This window comes from Prunus persica, chromosome G1 (assembly GCF_000346465.2).
Source record: "Prunus persica cultivar Lovell chromosome G1, Prunus_persica_NCBIv2, whole genome shotgun sequence".
Taxonomy (NCBI): Eukaryota; Viridiplantae; Streptophyta; class Magnoliopsida; order Rosales; family Rosaceae; genus Prunus; species Prunus persica.
In genome coordinates, this window is record NC_034009.1 from 23,164,290 (window position 1) to 23,186,294 (window position 22,005).

Sequence of the window (22,005 nt, forward strand, 5' to 3'; positions counted from 1 at the left end):
TGAAGTTTTTGTTTTAAATTGATGGTTTAAATTTTCTTTATGAGTCTAGAGCCGAACCACCTGATTTTAAACATCCCAAAGAGTAGAACTATTATAGGAGGGGAATAGATTGGGTTTTCTTTGACGATTGGTTCTATGCTTGCTTGGACCTGAGGTTAAAGCAGTAACAATCCGGTCAAACAACTTATCAAGTGTATTATGGGGATTTAGGTCTACATGCGCCAGTAGGACACTCAAACGTGTTTCCTTATTTCCAGTGAATTTTAATTAGTAAATTATCTTAATTAGGTGTTCTACTCTGCGTACTTTCGAGGACGGACCCGCACAAGGTAAAGCTAGCCAGACATGAGGTAGGGTTTCCTAATTTTCCGATGATAGGGCTATGCCACTTTTAATCTTGTTACTTATATATAATATTATAAATATGAATATTATTGTTGCTTTGCTCGATGAATATTATTTGATGTTATGTGAATATTATTATTGATGTTTCTCCATGGATATTATTTTTGAAGTTGGGTGAATATTATTATTCATGTGATGAAGCTTGAAATATTATTGTTAATTATTTGTATTATTATTCTGCACAAATAAATGATGTTTGTGCTGCATTACATATTCATCATAAATACAGTGGTATTTAGGGTGTGTATGTCGTTTGAGGTATATCTAAGGGGTGGGAGAAGACCCAGATATATTTGAGTAAAAATGTGGAATATATTCAAGTGACAGGAGCAGGGCTTGAATATATTGAGGTGATAGGAGCAGAGCCTCTAACAAAAAGTGAAATTTGAGAAATTCGTAAACAAAAGAAAACTAGGTTAAGGGACGGATGGGCGCTAGTTCATATTTTAGGGTATTCGGAGCCGCAATGGTAAAACGCATGGTATGGGACATGCAAGCTTGTTGCCCTAAGGTATGAATTAGTGAGATTAGAAGGGAGTGAGTTCATGGCATCACCGCATATGCAAATTTATTTATTTGGTATAGTTGCATAATTTCTGTATCTTGTGTTATTTGATGTATGACACTTTGATTAACTGTGATAGTTGACCTTGAGGGGTTTGACGGTACTCTACTGGGCATTAGAATGCTCATACCCCAATAGATTGTGCAAGATTCAAGAAGAAGTCTGAGGAAGCGGGTTTCAACTAAGCTGCTGGGCTTTTGTTGTTGATTTGTGTAATTAATAATTGTAAGTAGTCAACCGTTTGATAAAAATCTGAGTGTGTATTTAACTATGAGCTACTGCGACTCTGATTTTGTGTTGTTAAGTAAATTTGTATTATTTGTGGCTCTATTTCTCATCATGTCATGGTTGTAGGATTTTATTCTTATTACTATAGTATGACTTAAACCATGAATCGAGAATATTCCTTATTTTCAAATCAGGTCGTGACATAAAAAACATTGTAGGGTCAGTGGCCCTGGCGACACAATTTTCTCTCCATTTTCACCGCTGTAGGCAAGCTCAAGCTCAAGCTCCCAAGGTTGGAAAATACTATGAAACAAACTTGTTTGCTCTTAACCAGTTTAATTTATGCCTACGTAGTTACTCCAACGCAAATATAATTGTTCACAACCCATACTAATTTCATATTGGCCCATCAAGACTCCAATACTATGTAACTTCTTTGCTCTTAACGAGTTTAATTTATGCCTCTATAGCAGCTTGCTTACTGCCGCTCATCAATGCTCGCTTGCTTAATTTGTTCTCATATTGTTCCCTTCTTTCTTCTACTGAACTCAATCTTTAGAAGCCACACCACTCATGTAAGTTTAATATTAGATTAATTTCTTCTCAATATCCCCTTTCTCTTTAATTAAAAAGGTTTTAATATCTTTCTATTTTCTTCAATTCACTCTTCCCTAAGGGAAATGGGCACTGAAAATTATCTATCTCCTTCCCTACCATATATCTTTTTGATTGTTTCTTCTTATGGCTTTTTCCTCATAATATAAATTGTTTGAACTCTCTTTTTTGTTGCTGCCCAAGTTTCTTAGAGTTTGATTGCTGTTAATTTGTGCTTGTATGTGGTGTTTTTTTTTACTGACACAACTAATAATTAAGTTTTTCCTCATAATAGAAATTATTGGAACTTGTTATATGAAATTGTTTGAACTATCTCTTTTTGTTGCTGCCCAATTATCTTAGAGCTTTATTGCTGCCAATTTGTGCTTGTATGTGGTGTTTGTTTACTGAGATAACAAACAATTATGTTTTTGTTTACTGAGAATATGATATACTAGTTGAGCTATTTGTTCTTGTGCTTATATTTGTGTACATAATGACTGTGGGTGGGGTATTGTTTCCCATAGCTTGTGTTGCTTGATCAAGGAGACTATGGTTGAGGCAGTAGTTTCCTTTGTGGTTCAAAGGGTCAGGCGCCTCATCGTCCAAGAAGCGAAGTTCTTGTACAGAGTCGACAATCAAATTGAGTCTGCACAAACTGAGTTGCTGTTAATCCAGGATTTTTTGAAAGATACAGATATAAGGCAACGAGAGGATGCAACGATGCGTGTTGTGGTTGCAAAAGTAAGAAATGCTGCATATGATTTGGAGGATGTTGTAGAATTTTTTTTTTCTTGAGAGTGGCTAACAACAGTCAAAGAGGGGTTAAGAATTTTCTGAGAAGATTTAGTTGTGTAGTGAAACAAGGAATGATCTTCACAACATTGGGTTAGAAATTTAGATGATTACCGCCCAACTCTCTACTTTAAGATCAAGCTTGCAAAGTTATAATATTAGGGAAATCGGAGGTGCCACTTCTTTGTACGAGAGGCAGCAACAACTAAGATGCACCTATTCTCATATTATAGAATGGGATGTTGTTGGGTTAGGGGATAGCATGGAAGAATTGGTCATGCATTTGGTGAAGAAAGAATTCAGCCGCCGAGTTGTTTCTATATGGGGTATGGGTGGTTTGGGCAAGACGACTCTTGCAAAACAAATATATCATCATACGAATGTTAGAAAACATTTTGGCTGTTTTGTTTGGGTATGTATAGGTCAACAATATCAAGTGAGGTCTGTTTGGGAAGGAATTCTAATTAAACTTCTTTCTGCTGATAAAGACAAAAGAAAAGAAATTCCAAAACTGTGGATGATGAAATAGCAAGGGAAATTTATCTTAAACTACAAGATAGTTGTGGATGACATTTGGACCATTGAGGCATAGGAGTCATTGAAACCTGTTTTTCCATTGTGTGAGGAATCAAGAAGCATGGTATTACTCACCACTCGCAACAAAGAGGTAGCTTTACATTCATAGAGAAATAGTTTTATCCACCAACCTCAGCCATTGAATGACGATGAAAGCTGAACACTTTTTTTAGAAGATAGCAATCTCTGAAAAAGATGGAATAGGTATTCTCTCGTCCAAATCTTTTGTCTTTGCTTTAGTTTCATATTTGTCAATTGAACACAATAGAAACTTTTGTACTTCATTTGACATGCATTTCAGACCTTAGCGTTTTCCAAGCATGACCAACATTTTGTTTTTTAGGGAACGATTGGTGTTATATGATCATCTGCCAAATCAACTAGCATAAGGAATTCTTCTCTAGGATACTTTGTTGTAAGAACCCTATATTTTCTTAACTATAGCCATTTTCACTTGGAAACAAATTAATGCCACCAAATTGAAATATAAACTGTCCGATTTTAAATTGCACAATAAATTGCATGTTTAGAAAATGAAAAATGAATCTCGAACTTGTCCATTGAGCCCATCTCGAAGTAGTTTTGATGTTCAAAGTTATTAAACTTGGAGCAATAATTGTCATTATATTAGTTTTTCTTAATTATCTAGTAGAAGTGTTTTTCTGTTGTTGTTGTTGATATATCTAGCAGGGGCCTTCTATAGTGAGTGGAAAGTTATAAGGGGTGTTTTTGAGGGGTATGTAAGAGCCGTTGGATTTCATCCAACGGTGAGTTTTTAAAAGAGGGTGCATGTAGAATCGGGTTGAAATCTAACCCGTTAGAAACCCAACTTCTTCCCCTCTTTCCCTCTCTGTGAAAAACTGAAGAACACAATCCTCTCTTTTTGAATGTAAAGCAAACCCACAATTAGAAGGATCCAAATCTCCCAAACCTTATAGTCACTCGATTGTCATTAGCTCCTTGGGAGGCCTGCGATCTATGGTATCCTCGGTATTACAAAGAATGGCTCTTACCTAGCTGTTGCCCTGTTTTGATTCTATGGGTCAAGTGAAAACCCCTTCTGTTTTTCATTCAGTTGACAAGATTCCAGATGAAAGCAAAGTAGCATATCTCTTTTTGTAGCTAGACGCCGCAGCAGCAGTTGTTCCTCAATTTTGGTAGAGATGGAGTCTCAAATACCAAAGAGTCTTCTGTAATGTCCACTACATTCTCTCAAGCTGACTGACTTCAGAGCTCCCGATTGATTTTGAGAGGTAAGTTCACTTGCTGGATTGATTTTATTGGGTTTGGTTTATTTTTTGTGAGGGTGGAAAATTCGTCATTTGTGGCATCAATAATGCGTCATATTTGGAATCAATAATGTGTCATTTCCTTATGAATATTCAATATACTTGGTTGATTGTTTTTGGTGGGGGTGGAAAATTATGAAATGTAGGTAAAAGATCCTAAACTTAGGCTTAATGACATTAGGAGTAAGCATTTGGAGAGGATATTGGATGAAGTTCTGTAATTGGTGGTTTGAATTACATTTGTGTTCTTAGTTGAACATGTTGGTTCTAATGTTATTTTTTCCAGATTATTTCACAAGAGATGACGTAACTATTATTAAATTTTGCTTGCGTTTTGTGTAATCGGAAGTTAGGCTATGCGTATTTTGTGTCAATTTGGGCAATGTTTTGTGTAAGTGGAATGCATTGATATGTTGTGATGCAATAATGACTGATTAATGAATTAATATTTGCTATGCAGTAATATAGAAGTGGATCAATAATATACGTAGATAAAATGTCTAGGGGCTCAGAGAGTGATGAATGTGCAACAGCTAATGGGAGGGTTTATATTCCTGAAGTAAGAAATGAGGAAACACCAGCAGTTGGGATGAAGTTCGACTCACTTGACCTCGTTTACAATTTCTATAATAGATATGCATTCTTGGCTGGCTTTGGTATTCGACTTCATTCCAGCTTTTGGGGGAAAAATAAGAAAGAGATTTTGAGGAAAGAATTTGTATGTTGCAAACAAGGTGCATACAGGAGAGATGAAACTCGGGAGAGAAAAAGACAACGGGGAATAAGTAGATGCAATTGCAAAGCTAAGATTGTGGTTGTGAAGACAAATGGGAGCAAGAAGTATACCATCTCTCTTTTTGCAGAGGGACACAATCATAAGATGACACCCTCAGAAAGAATGCATTTATTGAGATCACACCGTCATATTTCAGATTCTACAAAAGTACTCACAAAATAGTTGGGTTCAGTTAATATTCTCATTCATCACAAGGTAAGTATTTTCGAGGTGCAATCCGGAGGAATGGATAAAATCGGTTTTATCAAAAAAGATATCTACAATCTTGAATGTAGTGTGAATGGGAAGTTGAGGAACCACGATGTTGAACTAGTGACAGAGTATTTTATGGCTGAACAGAAAAAAAATGAGGCTTTTTATTTCAAGATTGAGGGAGATGGCCATGACAGGTTTAGTCGATGTTTTTGGGCAGATGCAACTTCTAGACGGGCGTATGGGTTTTATGGAGATGTTGTTGTATTCGATACCACATTCAACACGAATCGATACGACTTGACATTTGCACCCATGTTGGGAGTTAATAACCATGGTCAGACAATTGTCTTAGCATGCGCATTTTTGAGCAAGGAAACGACTGAGTCGTTTGTTTGGATGTTTGAGGAGTTTAAGAAAGCCATGCCAGATGGCGAACCTAAAACGATCATTACAGATCAAGATGCGGTAATGGCCATAGCGATTTCAATAGCCTTCCCGACTACATTTCATCGACTTTGCATATGGCACATCACATCAAAGTTCTCTGTTAAGTTACCACATTCTGCTTATAAGGAGTATTGGCGTGAATTTCAGAAAGCCATATGGGATACTGACAATAAGGATGAGTTTGATGCAAAATGGAATATTGTGGTTACAAAGGCTGGTTTGACTGACCATCCATGGCTAAGTTCAATGTTTGATTTAAGGAAATCTTGGGTTTCAGCCTACGCACGACAATTTTTTGCCGCTGGAATGTCAAGCAGCCAAAGAGCAGAAGGTTCTCATGGTTTTTTCAAGCAATACATATCAAGGAGAAATTCGTTGATGGATTTCATAATACGATTTGAGAGGGCACTTTCTCATCAACGTGAAAAAGAGTTAGTTGCTGATCACGTAGATGCATTTGAAGTGGCTCAATGTATTCTACCGATGCCAATGAACAAACAAATGGCTACCTTGTACACAAGGACAATGTTTCAAAAGTTTGAGCAAGAACTAATACAAAGTACAGCATGTTTCCTAGAGCTCAAAACAGAGGATACTTCTAAAGTTGTCTTTCATGTGAGTGAAAGGAAAAATTGGGAAACAAGAGTGGCAGAAGTCATATATGTCAAAGATTCTGACCACGCATCGTGTAGCTGCAAAAGATTTAAATTTGTTGGAATTATTTGCAAGCACATCCTAGCATTGTTCAGAAGGGACCAGATTGAATATATGCCCGATAAATATATTTTGAAGAGGTGGAAGAAAACTGCGAAATCTGGATTGGTGTCAGATGCAAATGGCAACGAAATTAAAGACTGTGCAGATCCTGGTCTTTTAATAAAGTGGTGTACAATGTCTCGACTTGCTTCAGATGTGGTTGAGGATGCATTAATGAGTGAAGAAGGATGTGAGCTACTGTCAGAGACTCTAAAAAGTTTGCAGGTGAAGTTGAAGTTGTTGAAGGATGGACCAAGTAATAACGAAGTTGGAGGGTCCAGCTCTCAAACACAATATATGGAAGACCCTAAGAGAGTGAGGTGCAAAGGAAGGTCGAAAGGAGTAACGGGAGCAAAGGAAAACGCAATGAAGCGAGGGATTAGACACTGTCGAGAGTGTGGACACATTGGTCATGATAGAAGACAATGCCCAAGAAATTTGAACACATCGTAAGATGCTAACACTATTTATAATAACATCTAAAATTTGAATAGGGAAATTTTTTATGTGCTTGTGTTTGATATTTATGCAGGACATCACCGTCGAACAATGACGAATCAACTCCAATAGAACGTAGTGACCCATTATTCGACGAATTTGACAGGATGCACGGACCAACTGAATGATTTATGTTTCTATTAGACGAAATCTGGTTGTTATGAAGATTAATGATCAGGTGAAGTTTTATAGATTCAGTTTTTGATTATTATTGTTTTTTTGTTCATGTCCACTGATGAGGTCTTACTATGTCCACTGGTAATTGAAAAGAAAATTTGCTTGGTTTCATTCTTGCATGAAATTTGGACACATGTTAATTTTACGTCTTCTCCCTATTTAGAAATTTTCATAGACATTTGATAAAGTATGAAATTTTGAGTTATGTGAAGAAGCAATGACTTTTACCATGTAAAATGGGTAGTTTAGGGTGAATTATGTTTTAACAGAGATTCATTGATTATATCACAGGCTAATGCAGCATTTGCAGCAGCCAGCTGTTGTTTCCATTAACAGTAATGATTTCCAGCAGTACCCACTTTTTGGTTCTGGTTATTAGGGGCACGATTTTGTAAACATTTGTAACTGAAGGATACTTGAAGCACTATGTTGGAACATAGCGAATAGAAAGCAGCGTGTAAAAAAGAAAAAGTACATTGCAATTTCGAACGGTTGGAGAATATTAAAATTAAAGGGTACACTAACTTACATAACTACTCTTAATTCCACACACAAAAGAAAAATTGATTGCAAAACATATTATGTGCTCCCTCTTAGCAATACCACGATCTCCCCAACCAACTGAACAACGGTAGCCACAATCACTCGGTCGTATTGGTCAGCTTCTTCTTAGCAGGTCTCACATGCTTATGGTCACTCATGTCCCTAGTGATATAGACGAAATAAATCTTCAGCAATATTTGGAATTTTATTATATATAAATAAACCATAAACCATTCACTAAACAATGTATAGCACATGTTATGTTATTTATGACTCACGTGTCAGTTTTTTTTGAGAAAAAGTACGCCAGCTCTTTAATGTGAATGGACATGATAATGAGACTTTACTGATTCCCAGCTTGCTGTGATATTCACTGCTTATTGAATAATATTTCGATTTTTGCAAAATATAATGTTAGATAGAAGGAACACATGATGACTTGCAATACATAGTCCCAATAATTATATATGAAGCAAATGAAACCGATATTTGTGTTTTATTGAAATCAAAATGACATTAAGGGAATATACTTCTAATTTGTGCAATACAACGATCACCCTCAACCAACTGAACAGCGGTAGCCGTAATCACTTAGTCGTATCGGTCGGCTTCTTCCGAGCAGCTTTGACGTGCTTATGCTCATTCATGTCACCACCATCGTCTAGTATCTCTCTCACAGCATCAGGAGACACATAGTTCCAATCATAACTTGTATGAGTAGTTGCCGCAAATGCTCGGAATTTGTCGAATCCTTCGTTGAATGCCAACTTCAGTTCACTACGGTGCTCTTCGCATTGCATATGGTTCATCAAACAACCTTTAATTTCATCATTCATTACTGTATCCAACTCCTCAGCTTTCAGCTTCTTTTTATGACTCAGCTTCAAGTACTTGTTCTTTTGGGAGAACGCTTTGTTCACTCTAATGTTAAGATCAGCCAAAATTCCCTCGTCTTCAACACATTTCTCGTTCCATAAATTGATCAGTCTGGAATTATAATCCAGCTTGCCAGTGACTGCATGTATTGGCTCTAATGGATCATCGGAGTCCCCTTCACTCCCAAATGATGTTGAAAAAGGAAGGGGTCGGTGAGTACAATGTGGAAATAGAACCTGCGACTCCAATTTGTCATCTTTGATTGTGTTGTTGGCGCCTAAAGAGGTTGACATGGTTGAATAACCCTCTTTGTTTTGGGAGGATGAGGATTGCATATGCAATTTCGTTTGAGAAAGGGAACATAGGTTTATAGACCAACATACCAAAGCTTGTGTGTAGTCAACATATGTACTTTTTTTCAAATTTTAAAAAAAAAAGGTGTCAGGTTTTGCTTTTCAATCATGTCAACCTCACACTCTCCTTACACCACTGATAGTGGTTGAAAGAAACTCAATGGAAGTGACATCTAGTTAGTGAACTCAACCAAACTAGTTAGGATTAAACTTAGATTGTATCAGACCAAAAAATAATTTATACATTGTCAAGCAAATATTTTTTGGTGGGAACCCTTTTATTGGTATTACTATCACCCCTTTCATAGAAATTTTCCTTCCACACAAGACTCACTCCTCCACCGAATCTGTCTCCATCTACTAAAACTCTCTCCTCCATAGAAACTCACTCCCCCCATAGAATGGATTTACTAACCAAGTTTGATGTGAGCATAATAAACACCCCTCCAAACAAAGACCGCCTTCGAAACGCAAGTGAGTCACCAGACAAGCAATGTCACATTCCTAGACAGAATGACCATTTTGTTGGAAGTTTTGAGTCTAAAAGAGTTCTTGCTTTTTGGAAGGAGAGGCATCTTCAACTTGGTGATGAAATCCAAAGGGCAAGGGCACGTTTGGAATTTCTTGAAGGCCAAATTGAAGATGACAAAAGGCAGGCCAATCTGGATAGGGCGAAGTTGCTGCACATGAAGCGTAGACACAAACGACTTCGGAGTGTAGCTGTTCAAAAATACAAGAACTCATCTAATGCAGTGGAGTCAAAAAAGCGTGTGATGCAAGCTGGATTCGACTACTTCCGATCCTATGCAAAACTCGTCGTACCCGGGTTTGATTGGTCATCTATTACCGTTTCCGACGTTAACAAATATACTCAGCAAGGGAAGTAACCATTTTGGTTCTCGTGTTTGAGCAGAGGCAAATCAGTGGAATTGGAATTTTCGTTAAACTCTGCTTCAAACCTATTTTGATGCTTACTACTATGGAAGATTTCAACCTTAATATTTTGATGTCTTTAATTACGATAACACAAGATGCAAAGAGCCCATCTACTTCAGTCATATGTTGCTGCCATGTCCATTTTTTATTTATCACGTATCAGATTTGGACATGGTTGCATCATATGCAATGTTGCCTTTATTTATTATATGTTAGGACAATGTTTATGGAAAAGCATTTGTCTGTGCGTTTGTGACAAGGTTATGGAATTATTATGTACCATTTATATATTGTTTTTTGTACTGGTTCATCTCCTATTATTTTTTTCTTTCTTTATATTATATGTTTGTGGAATCCCTCTCAAAGTTAACATATACTGTGAAAAAAATGCAGACTGAATATATAATCACTCATATACACTAGGACAAATATTCACTAATATTTTAAAATTGCTTCACTTGTGTGAGGTTTTTCAGAAAAAGTATGGCTTTGTTTTATGTGATTGGACATGATAGAAAATATATTACTGATTCCCAATGCGGCGTCATATGGACAACTTATTGAATACCTCTGACGTGTTAAAAACTCTAGGTGCAGTTGCATGTGGACAACTTATTGAATACCTCTGACGTGTTGAAAACTCTAAGTGCAGTTGCATGCGGACAACTTATTGAATACTTCTGAGGTGTTCAAAGCTCTAGGCGTAGTTGCAATGATGGCTTCAAAGCATGTGCAATTATTATATATGTACATTATTATAAGCCACATATTATTTTATATAGGGAAACTAATTCTTGTATTATTACAAATTATATAACGAATATTAAGGAAATATACTTGTTAAAGTGAATTAGGGTTAATAGGAAAGTGAGTTATGTAAAAATAATTAGGATTTTTTAATTGCGAAATGGATGATTTATAGGTTCCCCTAGTTTTATAACGTCACAAGGAGGTCGGAGTAATTTTCGGGGCATTTTTAGGATTTTCCTACTATTTATTACCTATTTTCAAAGATTGTTGCACTAAAAAAGCAAAAATAATTGGCAGAGGACACCTGGCGCGATCTGAGCCCGTCACCTTTCACCACTTTTACAAGTGTACGTCAATCAACATGGCCACATCCTCGCCTTTTACCCTAAATTATTATTTTATTACTTTTTCTTAGAAAATTCATAACTAAATACAAAAAAATTAGAGAAATGATCCGAAAATTGCTACGAACTCATTGACACTCTATCTCCCTTGCTGAATTCTCCGATTCATTGTTACGCATTTTTAAAAATTATTCCGAACATTAACGGGAGATGCTTGTTGAAGTAGGTTATTGAAGTTTAAGTTAACAAACATATATACTTAGGGTTAAGAGGAAAGTGAGTTATGTAAAATAATTTAGAATTTTTCATTACGAAATGGATGATTTATAGGTTCCCCTAGTTTCATAACGTCACAAGGAGGCCGGAGTAATTTTCGAGGCATTTTTAGGATTTTCCTACTATTTATTACCTATTTTCAAAGATCTTTGCACTAAAAAAGCAAAAATAATTGGCAGAGGACACCTGGCGCGATCTGAGCCCGACACCTTTCACCAGTTGCACAAGTGTACGTCGGTCAACATGGCCACCTCCTTGCATTTTACCCTAAATTATTATTTTATTATTTTTTCTTGGAAAATTCATAACTAAATACACAAAAATTCCAATAATGTTCCGAAAAGTGCTACGAACTTATTGAGATTTCAGCTTCCTACTGAATTCCCTGTTTCATGGTTATGCTACATTAGTATTTTATTATTATTTATTCTAAATTAATTGAATTATTATGATATTACTTTTTAGGCTGTCCATTTGTTAATTATATTTACTCCAACTTTTGTATTAAATTTTATTCTCCGTGCGAATAGGCCATTTCTGGTGCTAATCGGTTTCTCTCTTCTTCAATTTGTTAATTTTTAAAATTTTTAGGTTGAAGGGATGTTTTGAAAAATAAAATGGAAATATACAAGTCATCCATTGTACAACATCAGGAAAAAATAATTCAACGTCATTCACTCCATATAAGTTTTGCTTAAGAAACATGTAACCAAATCAGTTGGGATATGCTAAGTGGGAAAATGTCATTCCCAAGCACTGGTGAAAAGACACCTATTTACTCCATGCATGACCTTTCGTTTACCAAATATGAAGATTGCAGTTGTGCAAAATATCTGTGTCAGTAAAATGTCATTCCTAGCCGTCTATGATGTCAGTAATAAATCAGCTATATAATATATATTATACATTTATATATAAAACGGTTTATGACAGCACAAACACCAGACAAAATAGATTAAAACCCAACATTTAGACAACATTTGTACAACGTAGCCAGCCAACCTAGAACAGAAGAGAAGCAAGTCCACAATGCATAAAAATCGCAAAAACATACTACAACAAATTAAAAGGGTATGGATTCACTCGCGCAACATACGCACGCATCACCTTGAACCAAAAAATACTCTCACGGTGCCATTTGCATCGATTGCAACAAGTCCAGAAGGCAGGATTTATCTTATCTTCACTAGGCCAGCCTTGAATAACAAAATACCATTCATTGTTATTACAAGCGCTGCAGTGATTGAACTTAATCTTCCCATAGTCAAACATATCTACAATATGTCTTGCAACTATTGGTCCACTTAATCTTCGTGTCAAAGCATCCCTGGTTTCTTTCATATCAATGTTGTTACGTTGATTCAAAGAACACAAGAATTCTAATGCATCCTCTTTTGACTGACCATTTCCGGACATACCAAGTAGTCCAACTACATATGCCGCTTCCATATGGCCTGCCGTGGCTGCAATGCGCATCCCATACAACGCTTCCACGTTACCCTGCCTGAAAAAAACTTGGAATGCTTCTCTAAATATCGACTCAGGGTTATCGCAGGCCCTGCATTGTTGCAAGAAATGCTGGACCGCAAGTCTGGCACGGTACCAGCTAGGATGGTCTGGGTACTTTGCCGTTGAAATGGTGTTCCACACTTGTGGACTGTTTGCCAAAGTTTGGAACAATAGGCACACAGATGCCATACGGAAGAGATCTTCCGATGATTGGGTTGCCACGTATAACATCACTTTAAACCAAGCTAACTCCGGGATGAAGGCTTGGGGCATATCCAAATGGAGATGCTTCCTTCTCTTTCCTCCGACTGTAGTGAAATGTTTCGAATTCATTGAAATTTTTTTGGAATGGAACGATTTGAGGAGTGGCAGAGGGGAGAAATCAGAATATTTGGGGTACACGTTTTGTTGTAGCCTCTGTTTATAGTGTTTTGAAAAGGTGTTTTCAGTTGGGGTTTTTCCAAGTTGACCGTTTTTAAAGAAACTGAACCCAACACCCTAAAACTGAAGACAAAAGAAGGGAAAACGTCATAACATTGCATAGAGAGTCAGACAGTCAAAAAGTCAATTAATAACCTATTTGCATAGCCATTTTTGGGATTTTCTCGCTATCAAATTAATTGATACAAATGTGATGGATTACTGACTAGTGACAGGAGGTCCCATCATATACTTTTTCATTTTCCCACACCCAACTACCCCTAGTAATGTTATTAAAATTGAACCAATAATGATGAATTCTTATCCAACTAGTTGCCTTAATGAAATATAAATAAAATAATAAATTTCAAGCTGTGTCCCCTCAATTTTCAGATTAATATTTGGTAGTGAAATATTATATTGCTTTTCGGGGTAAAAGATGTCACAATTCTGACGGTACAGGTGTCCAGATCGTGACCAACCCACCCACACACAGAAAAGAAGGATATAATTCAATTTGGGCAAAGATGAGAGAGAGCTGAGTGAGAAGTTTAGGGTTATGAGTGAAGGGGTATGACTGAGAACTATGAGTGAGAAGGTATGAGTCCGAAGAGGTTTCAGTGAGAAGATCTGAGTGAGAAGAGGTACAACTGAGAAGATTCAACATGTCTTCGTCTTCATCTCCAGCTCAAACAAAGAGGTGTCAGTATTGTGGAGCTATAATGGTGCTTCGGGTTTCAAAATCAGACAAAAATCGAGGGAAGCCATTTTGGAAGTGTCTAACCTCCTATGTAAGTTTTCATTTCAAGAATATGTATGTGGGTCAAAAAAAACCTATGTCTAACTCTGACATAATTATTTTCCATATATGATGCCTGCAATTAGGGAGCCACCAGTTGCAATGGATTCGAATGGGTTGATGTAACCTCCGCTGAAGCAGAACATCAAGCTGACACGTATGATGCTACAATGCTGAATATGCTGAAGTCCATTAAGGACTTGGTATTAGTTTTATTAGTTGTATCAATTGTCATATTATTTGTTCTTCTAATGAGCAATTAAGTGCACGGTTTCAAAGATTGTGAAAGTTCTCCCCAAAAAGACATGTTGCACGCACCACCAATGAGTTTTCAAACCCATTTTGTGATATTTGTTCTTGAAATAGGTGGATTGGCATTGAATTTAAACAAAAGCATTTATTTGTTTGAAACCCAGCAAAAACTTTCCAAGACTTTGTTTAAAAAAAGAAAATCATACGAAGACGATAAAATCACAATACAGGGCCAATACGATGCAATAACAAGACAATACAATTTTTTTAAAAATTGTATAATTAGGTAGTGTATATAGATTGTTTAATTGCGTATACTTAAAGTTTATTGATTGTTTACTGCATATAAATCGCATGATATTGAATGTTTATTGAAGGTTTATTGATTTTTTTACTGCATGTATTTTGCATGTTATTGCTCCGATATTGAATATTTATTGAAAGTTTATTGATTGTTTACATGTTTATTGAAGGTTTATTGATTATTAAATCCATGTATTTCGCATGTTATTGAACCGATATTGAACGTTTATTGATTGTTTATATGTTTATTGATTGTTAACTGCATGTATTTCGCATGGTATTGAACCGATATTGAATGGTTATTGAAGGTTTATTGATTGTTTGCTGCATGTATATCGAATGTTATTGCTCCAATATTGGATGTTTATTGAGGGCACAAGTACCACTCAAGTAAGATTTAAGGGGGGAAACAGACCTTATTCTTTCTTTTAGTAGGAAGAACAACTGTAAGTTTAATTTCCTATTGAATACGACTTCGTTATGGTTGGTGTAATTGGGGACTGATGTATATTGCATGTCTATTGTGTGTATATTGCATGTCTATTGTGTGTATATTGCATGTCTATTGTGTGTATATTGCATATCTATTATGTGTATATTGTGTGTTTGTTGTGTGTATATTGCTTGTCTGTTGCCTGTGTATTGTCGTTTATTTCCTTCGTAAGCAATAAACAATCAATACACATACAATAAATGTAAGATATACACGCAATAGAGAAGCAATATAGACGCAACAGACATGCAATATAGATGCACCAATATACATTACTTTTATGCTACTGATCTGCTCAAAACCAATAAAAAAAAATCAACGAATTTATTAACCGATTATAAAGGAGAGAGGGATTCAAACCCGAGGGGCGGTACGGAACCAATAGGGAGTTTTTATAGCATTGCACCAGGAGATATTTTTTCATGTATTTCTATAAAGAGGGCATGGTTGAATAAAACATTGGAGGCGAGGCCATAGCCGCTGATTATGTACCTTATTAAGATGCAACCCATTGCGATTAATGGTGGCTTGCATAAACGATGACATATCACTTTGCAATGATGTAATACACTTAAAAAGCCATCTTCAAATCCCAATTCACATATGCAGTCTTTAAATCCCAATTCAATGCAGTTTGGTTAAGGTTATGTAAATGTCGTGAAGGAGTTAGGCATATTACACAGAAGTTTGTTTCATTAAATAAAAAAATACTTTACGGACCCATATGCACATTCTATGTATGGGAATGACATGTGTCTAACTTCAAAAACTCATCTGCCTATCCATTTAGATTGCCTACGTGCAATAGATTTACAGATCCATTTACTTTTCTCCTCACCAAGCCTCAGCATCTCCATTTCAGTTTCTTCATTTTTCTGTCTATGCTCTGCATCCAACTCCATATACATTTAGGACAATATCAGAATAAACATAGCGTAGTATCACACTAATCAAAATGAAAGCATGCATCCGTTATAATATTTGCCACTATTTTGGTTATAATTGTTATTGTCCAATAACTTAAACCTCAATTTATGTACAAAAATACACTAAGATTGAGAAAGATGAAGAAGAATAGAGGAGCAGAGGTAGAATTCGAAAAGGACCCGTAGGTCTCTATTGTGTATTTACATGAGTTTGAAATTGGACATTCCCAAAACCTATTTAATCATCATGTACCTAAACCAAGTTCAACCCATATCATGGCATGTAAGCATCTCCCCGTGTTATCTCTGCAGCCAATTTCAACCGAAAAAAGGGCATGTTCTGCGAGGTGCAAGTAGCTAACGGAATCTCAGCGCTCAAAAGCTCAATGTACTTCAACACGAACATGCCACAATCGCCTCTGAAGCAAAACAAGAACTCGATCAATTCAACTAATGACATTCTAACGTAATTGACAATTTAAAGTAATAAAATTAAATAAAAAGTTGTGCTTACTGATTAGACTGTTGTGGAACATCCACACGCTCTATTGGCCACGGACACCACCAATCTCGGCTGCAATTGTTTGCGTAAACACCTTCTTCATAAAAGTCGATGGTGTTGAGAAGATTTGGAATTGTAATTGAAAGCGGGGCGAGTTCTTCCTTTAAGATCTCATCTGGAATAAGTGAAACCATTGAATCGTACACTTTGATTTCACACTTAACCAGATCAATCATTACAGCCACCCAATGCTTGTACTTCGTCAACATACAAGGGGCATACACCTTATATGCGTTCTGCCAATCCATCCCACACGCCGGAACCTTGCCATTTACAACGTTCAGTAAACTGTTTCTAATTTTCCACCCAACCTGCTCTTTTTTTTTTTTATTATCCGCAAAGCAAGTACGAATGTGATTCTGTCAAATAGAAAACAATCAATGGTTAAACACCTCCACAAAGCAAGTATGGATAATTTGTAATTAACAGCACTTGGTCAAGGCCCATGACATACCATAAAAAATACATCGGTCGTTGTCCAGTCCGATATTTCTACTTCCTCCAACTCTTGTTGTCGCTTCCGGATGAGATACAACCCTAAATCAATGTGCTGCAACATGTTTTTCTTGTCAATCTCATAATCTATGTACATTAAAACAAATGCATAATCAATTAAACTTACATCTCCTTTCAGCCAACCATCAGCTTTGACGAGGGAAGCGAAGAATTCAATATCAGCTTCCACGTTGCCAAATTGCATCACCAAACTATGAATATAAAAAAGTTTTAGAACACAACAATTAAAAAATATATACACTCATGCCTTCTATCTCAAAAAACAAGGGACTTACTTTGGGTTATGGCGCCATTCCCAACAAAGTTTTAGCACTTTCACCAGATCATCATGCGGAATCGCCTTCATTGGGTCTAACGTCTGAAGTCCGGTTGTCTCTGCCAGAGTTTTTGGAACCAATTCACTACCTTCAATGATCTTCCACATAGGAATGATCCTCTTCCTTTTCCGTAATTGGACCCCTTGTTCCACAGCTTTACTTTTATCATTCAACCAAACGTTCAACTGAGATAGCACAGCTGTAGGTTGATCCAAATCAATGTCCCCGACAGTAAACTCAACCTTTGTCCCCTCCGTGCTTTCGCCAATGTCATCGCCAAGCAACATAACTTCATTATCTTCTTTCTCACATTGGTTTCTTTGCACTTCCTTTTCCTCACTTGTTTGTCTTTTCACTTCCTTGCCCTCCCTTCTTTTTCTTTGCGGATCCTCTCCCTCACTGCTCTTTCTTTGCGCTTCCTCTCCCTTGCTGCTTTTTATTTTCAGTTGCTCTCCTTCACTTCTTTTCCTTTGAGCTTCCTCTACCTCACTTGGTTTTCCTTGCACTTCACCCCCTTCAATCCCCTCCTCTTCCTTTTCCTCTCCCTCATTTCTATTACTTGGCCCCTCACCCCCTTCAATCCCTTCATCTTCCTTTTCCTCTCCCTCATTTCTGTTACTTGGCCCTTCATCCCATTGAATGTCATCCATTTCCTCACTTCCCTTAAATAGATGTGAGATGACATAACGATTCGTCCTCTCTTTCAGTAAAGCTAGGTCCCTCCTTACTTCCTTCTCAAACTGAAGACCTAAACAGTGGTCCAAAAGTTTTTCCATCCGTATGACCTTTAATTGAAGGACGTCTTTTTCCCGCTATACTTGAAACATCTCGGACCTCAACAAGCTTACCGCCTTGTTAAACTCATCAAGGTCAGCACATGAAGAAGGAATTGACTCTGCCGAGACAACAGCAGGGCGATCCTGTGGCCAACTCCAATATGGTTGTCTCATTTCCTCTTCACTCGGACATAGCGCCCGCAACTGAACTGACTGTTTCAGAATACAGACAAGAGTCATATTCAATCATTCTACTTCATAATTTCATTGAATCTTATAAATAGTTCTAAGGGCTGCAAACCAAACCTCTTTGCTCTAGAAAAAATAATTGTTCAACTTTCTCATCTCAGGAACAGACGTAGTAGTTCTCCATCGCAAAATACGCGGGACAGCTGTCGGATCAACAACTTTGCAATAATTCAAGTCCGCCATTCTAGGAATTAATTCATATACCCAAATCTACACAATTTACAGGACAAAAGTCATTATTTAAGTTTTAAAGTCCACAAAACATAATTGACATGAACATTATTACCATGTACCTGGAAAGCATACGTGAAACCTTTAAAACTCCATCCATCCCTTTGCGCTTCACCATGCTTATCCTTCTTGCCCTTCTCATTTCTCCGGCTTGTTCCCGTTACCTTACTTTTCCCCTTCCCTCTTCCCTCTTCATTTTCAGAGCTTTTCACATACTTTGTTGGTGCAGAAAATAGACTGTCTTGGGTTTTGTCAAAGGACACCGAACCCCACGGATACCTGTTGAACGCATCCAAGTCCTCTACAAGGGTCAGGTAATTTAGATTGATGTTCAAATGTTTGTCCCTTCCCAAAACCACTAACTGAGCAAAGTAAACAAAAGCTAGCTTGTAGATGTCATCTTCCTCTGTGCACCTCAGAAATGCTTCTTCTAAGGCATTACATGTAATTCCTTCATCTATAAAATATCTTTTCTGAAGTCTAATTTCATCACTCTCTCCACTGGAAACTTCAGGCACTTCCCCAAAACGAAGCCCTGTGATCAAACAGAAATCCTAACGAGTGAACTGAGCAACGTCACACCCTATTAAGAAACTCAGTCCATCCAAGTCTTTCACACCCTGCCCCGCTACTCTATGCAACACAACTCCATGCACAATCTGCCCATAAACTGAATCTTATCTATATTCAGAAGATGGCCAAAGCATGATGTCTTGAATTGATCTAATTGTTCCGCACTCAACTTCGCTCGAATTGCAGCTAGAGATGAATTTGCATGTGAGCAGTTGTTCACCCGTGACGAATATGCCTCTGACTCTGGCCATACCAGCTCCACGTTGGATCCCATTTCCTGAAATACAAGATGAAATAACGTGAACACATATACTACCACGTATTTGCACAATCACATTGGTATTTACACAACTAGTCAACCGGCACATTACAAATTTTACAAAGTACATGAGCATAGGGATTACTGATCACAGGATTTAACATCATCAAAGCAATATGACAAATTTTGTGCAAATACCTGTTAATGCAATGATTATGTGAATTACAAACAATTTCACGTGTTTTATTTATGGATCCAAACTCTAATCAAGGCAAGTTCTGCACTTCACACACATGACAATTATTGTCATCTCATACATAACACAAAATAAATAAATCAGAAATATAGTGGAAGGAAGCAAAGCAAAGCATCTATTCTGCTATCTGCTTGCTAAGCAATTGCCACATCCTTCTTTCTTTCTAACTTTTTCTTCAGTCAGCCACAATCGTCATAGATCAACCTTTATTTCAAATGCTTTGCACTTTTATTCATGAGTTTATTATTATCTGTTCTCATTTCTCATAGGCAAATTTAGTAACAAATGAAATAATATTTATTTCAAAAAATATATAAATTCTAGCGCCAGAGAGGTACTCTGCACTCTGCCCTGCTTCAAATGTGGAAGGTTTTGAGGGCCTCCTCCAATTCAACACCATTATCTTATTCATATCATTACTAACATGTTATTGAGATGTTATTGACATGTGATTCACTTGATTTTCATTCGTTTTTTAACTTATACCCAAGCAAAAATTAACATGCAATTGAAGCACAAAGAAGAGATACCAAATCCAACAACATTGATGGTACAAATTGGGGAAAACCGTTACTCTAACCCTAAACTCAAATTCCATAAATTACTCATCAAATGCTTTGCACTTCTATTCATGAGTTTATTATTATCTGTTCTCATGTTTCTCAGGCAAATTTAGTAACAAAGGAAATCATATTTATTTCAAAAAATATATATATTCTAGCGCCAGAGAGATAATCTGCACTATGCACTGCTTCAAATGTGGAAGGTTTTGAGGGCCTCCTCCAATTCAACACCATTATCTTATTCATATCATTATTGACATGTTATTCACTTGTTATTGACTTGATTTTCATTCTTTTTTTAACATATACCCAAGCAAAAATTAACATGCAACTGAAGCACAAAGAAGATATGCCAAATCCAACAAAATTTATGGTACAAATTGGGGAAAACCATTACTCTAACTCTAAACTCAAATTCCATAAATTACTCACCAAATGCTGGTTATTGCAAGGTGTCTGTGTGGGGTCTTTCTGTTGCTTTGCTCCACAAACGGAACCTACCACTTCCAACGAATACAGCTTCTCTCCTTCCTCTTCCACTGCTTCGCCCCTTCACTGTTTCGGAATCCACACCTTTGCCCCTTCTACTCAAAATAAATACTTTTTCAGGGTCTGGAGAACGGAGTGGCGAATTGTTGCCTTCAACTGTCGTTAACCGTTGCCTTCAACCGTTTCTCAGACCTCTGGGTTTGTAGAGAGATGAGTATTTTCTGTTCAAACTTCGAACTTGCCTCTTCTTTTTCTTTTTCGGACGTGCTTCCCTCTTCTTCTTCTTTTCGGACGTGCTGGATATTCAATTCGGGTTTGGGTTCCTCACCTACCCGATTGTGAAACTTTATCTCAATTCTCCCCAGCCCTTAGATTGATTTGATGGCTATAAAGTGAACCCCTTATAACTTACCCCTTATAACTTTCCACTCATTATAGTTTGAGGGTATCTTCTAGCATACGTTTAGTAAAATAAAAGAGAGACTCCAATATAAGCCCATACAACTGATATCCCCTAGACACAAACCCATCTATCTATATAACTACGTTGAAAACCCAAATTCAAATTGTAATGCCCCTTAAGATGAAAGAGGTCATAATATTGTATCTATTTACATTAGTTGCCATTGCAGGGAACAACACATCTAAACTATCTGACCGTTTACAAAATACTCAGAATTACCGTTTCAAAACTTTTCAGTTTACCACCATTTCAGCCTTGATCGATTCCCTCCATTGAAACCACATATTCTCCAACATTAGATTCCCCCAAACCCTCTAAGGTCGTTCAAAATCTGGGTTCACAGGCACATTCCTTTCATTAGCCCAGTTGTAAAGAGAATACGAGAACGACCGAAGCATTCGATTCCGGAACATTCGACACCGACTAGCAAGCGTGAGTGGTCTGCCGTCAAATAGCAGGTAAAACAAAAGTCTCTCTCTTGCATGTACATGGAGCCCCCATCGATTGTTAGTACTAACCAGAGCAAAACCAGAGGAAGAGTGGTTATGTACCTACACCAAATTCTGGTCTTGATTTTTGTTTTTTTAAAACCTGTTTATGTACCTACAGCCTATTGGGAATCTGGTTATGTAGTTTTGCTCCTTTTGTGA

The 22,005-nt window shown here is 37.0% G+C and overlaps 2 protein-coding genes and 1 long non-coding RNA gene across 4 annotated transcripts; 1 reads left to right on the plus strand and 2 right to left on the minus strand.

Moving 5' to 3' along the window:
- On the plus strand, positions 3,790-7,990 carry LOC109949143 (protein FAR1-RELATED SEQUENCE 5-like). Of its 2 annotated transcripts, XR_002271631.1 has the most exons (3): positions 3,790-7,095; positions 7,179-7,322; positions 7,613-7,990. XR_002271631.1 is itself a non-coding variant. In XM_020563633.1 (2 exons), exons 1-2 carry the CDS (start codon positions 5,474-5,476, stop codon positions 7,270-7,272), a joined length of 1,716 nt encoding a protein of 571 aa, XP_020419222.1. In that variant the 5' UTR covers positions 3,790-5,473; the 3' UTR covers positions 7,273-7,459. The 2 variants fall into 2 exon arrangements, 1 of the variants encoding a protein (XP_020419222.1); XM_020563633.1 differs by lacking the exon at positions 7,613-7,990 and having other exon boundaries at positions 7,179-7,459.
- On the minus strand, positions 12,453-13,181 carry LOC109946825. The gene has a single exon (XM_020555743.1). It carries the CDS (start codon positions 13,179-13,181, stop codon positions 12,453-12,455), a length of 729 nt encoding a protein of 242 aa, XP_020411332.1.
- LOC109948478 lies at positions 18,401-18,669 on the minus strand. Its single transcript, XR_002271114.1, has 2 exons — positions 18,579-18,669; positions 18,401-18,485 (listed from the first exon to the last, which is right to left on the minus strand). It is a non-coding gene; the product is annotated as an uncharacterized LOC109948478 (long non-coding RNA).

Bases quoted from the DNA above. Each gene is read 5' to 3' on its own strand.
- LOC109946825 (XM_020555743.1), bottom strand. From the start codon at position 13,181: ATGCCCCAAGCCTTCATCCCGGAGTTAGCTTGGTTTAAAGTGATGTTA.
- LOC109949143 (XM_020563633.1), top strand. From the start codon at position 5,474: ATGGATAAAATCGGTTTTATCAAAAAAGATATCTACAATCTTGAATGT. The intron at 7,096-7,178 runs GTAAGATGCTAA...ATATTTATGCAG, and splicing joins CCAAGAAATTTGAACACATC to GACATCACCGTCGAACAATG.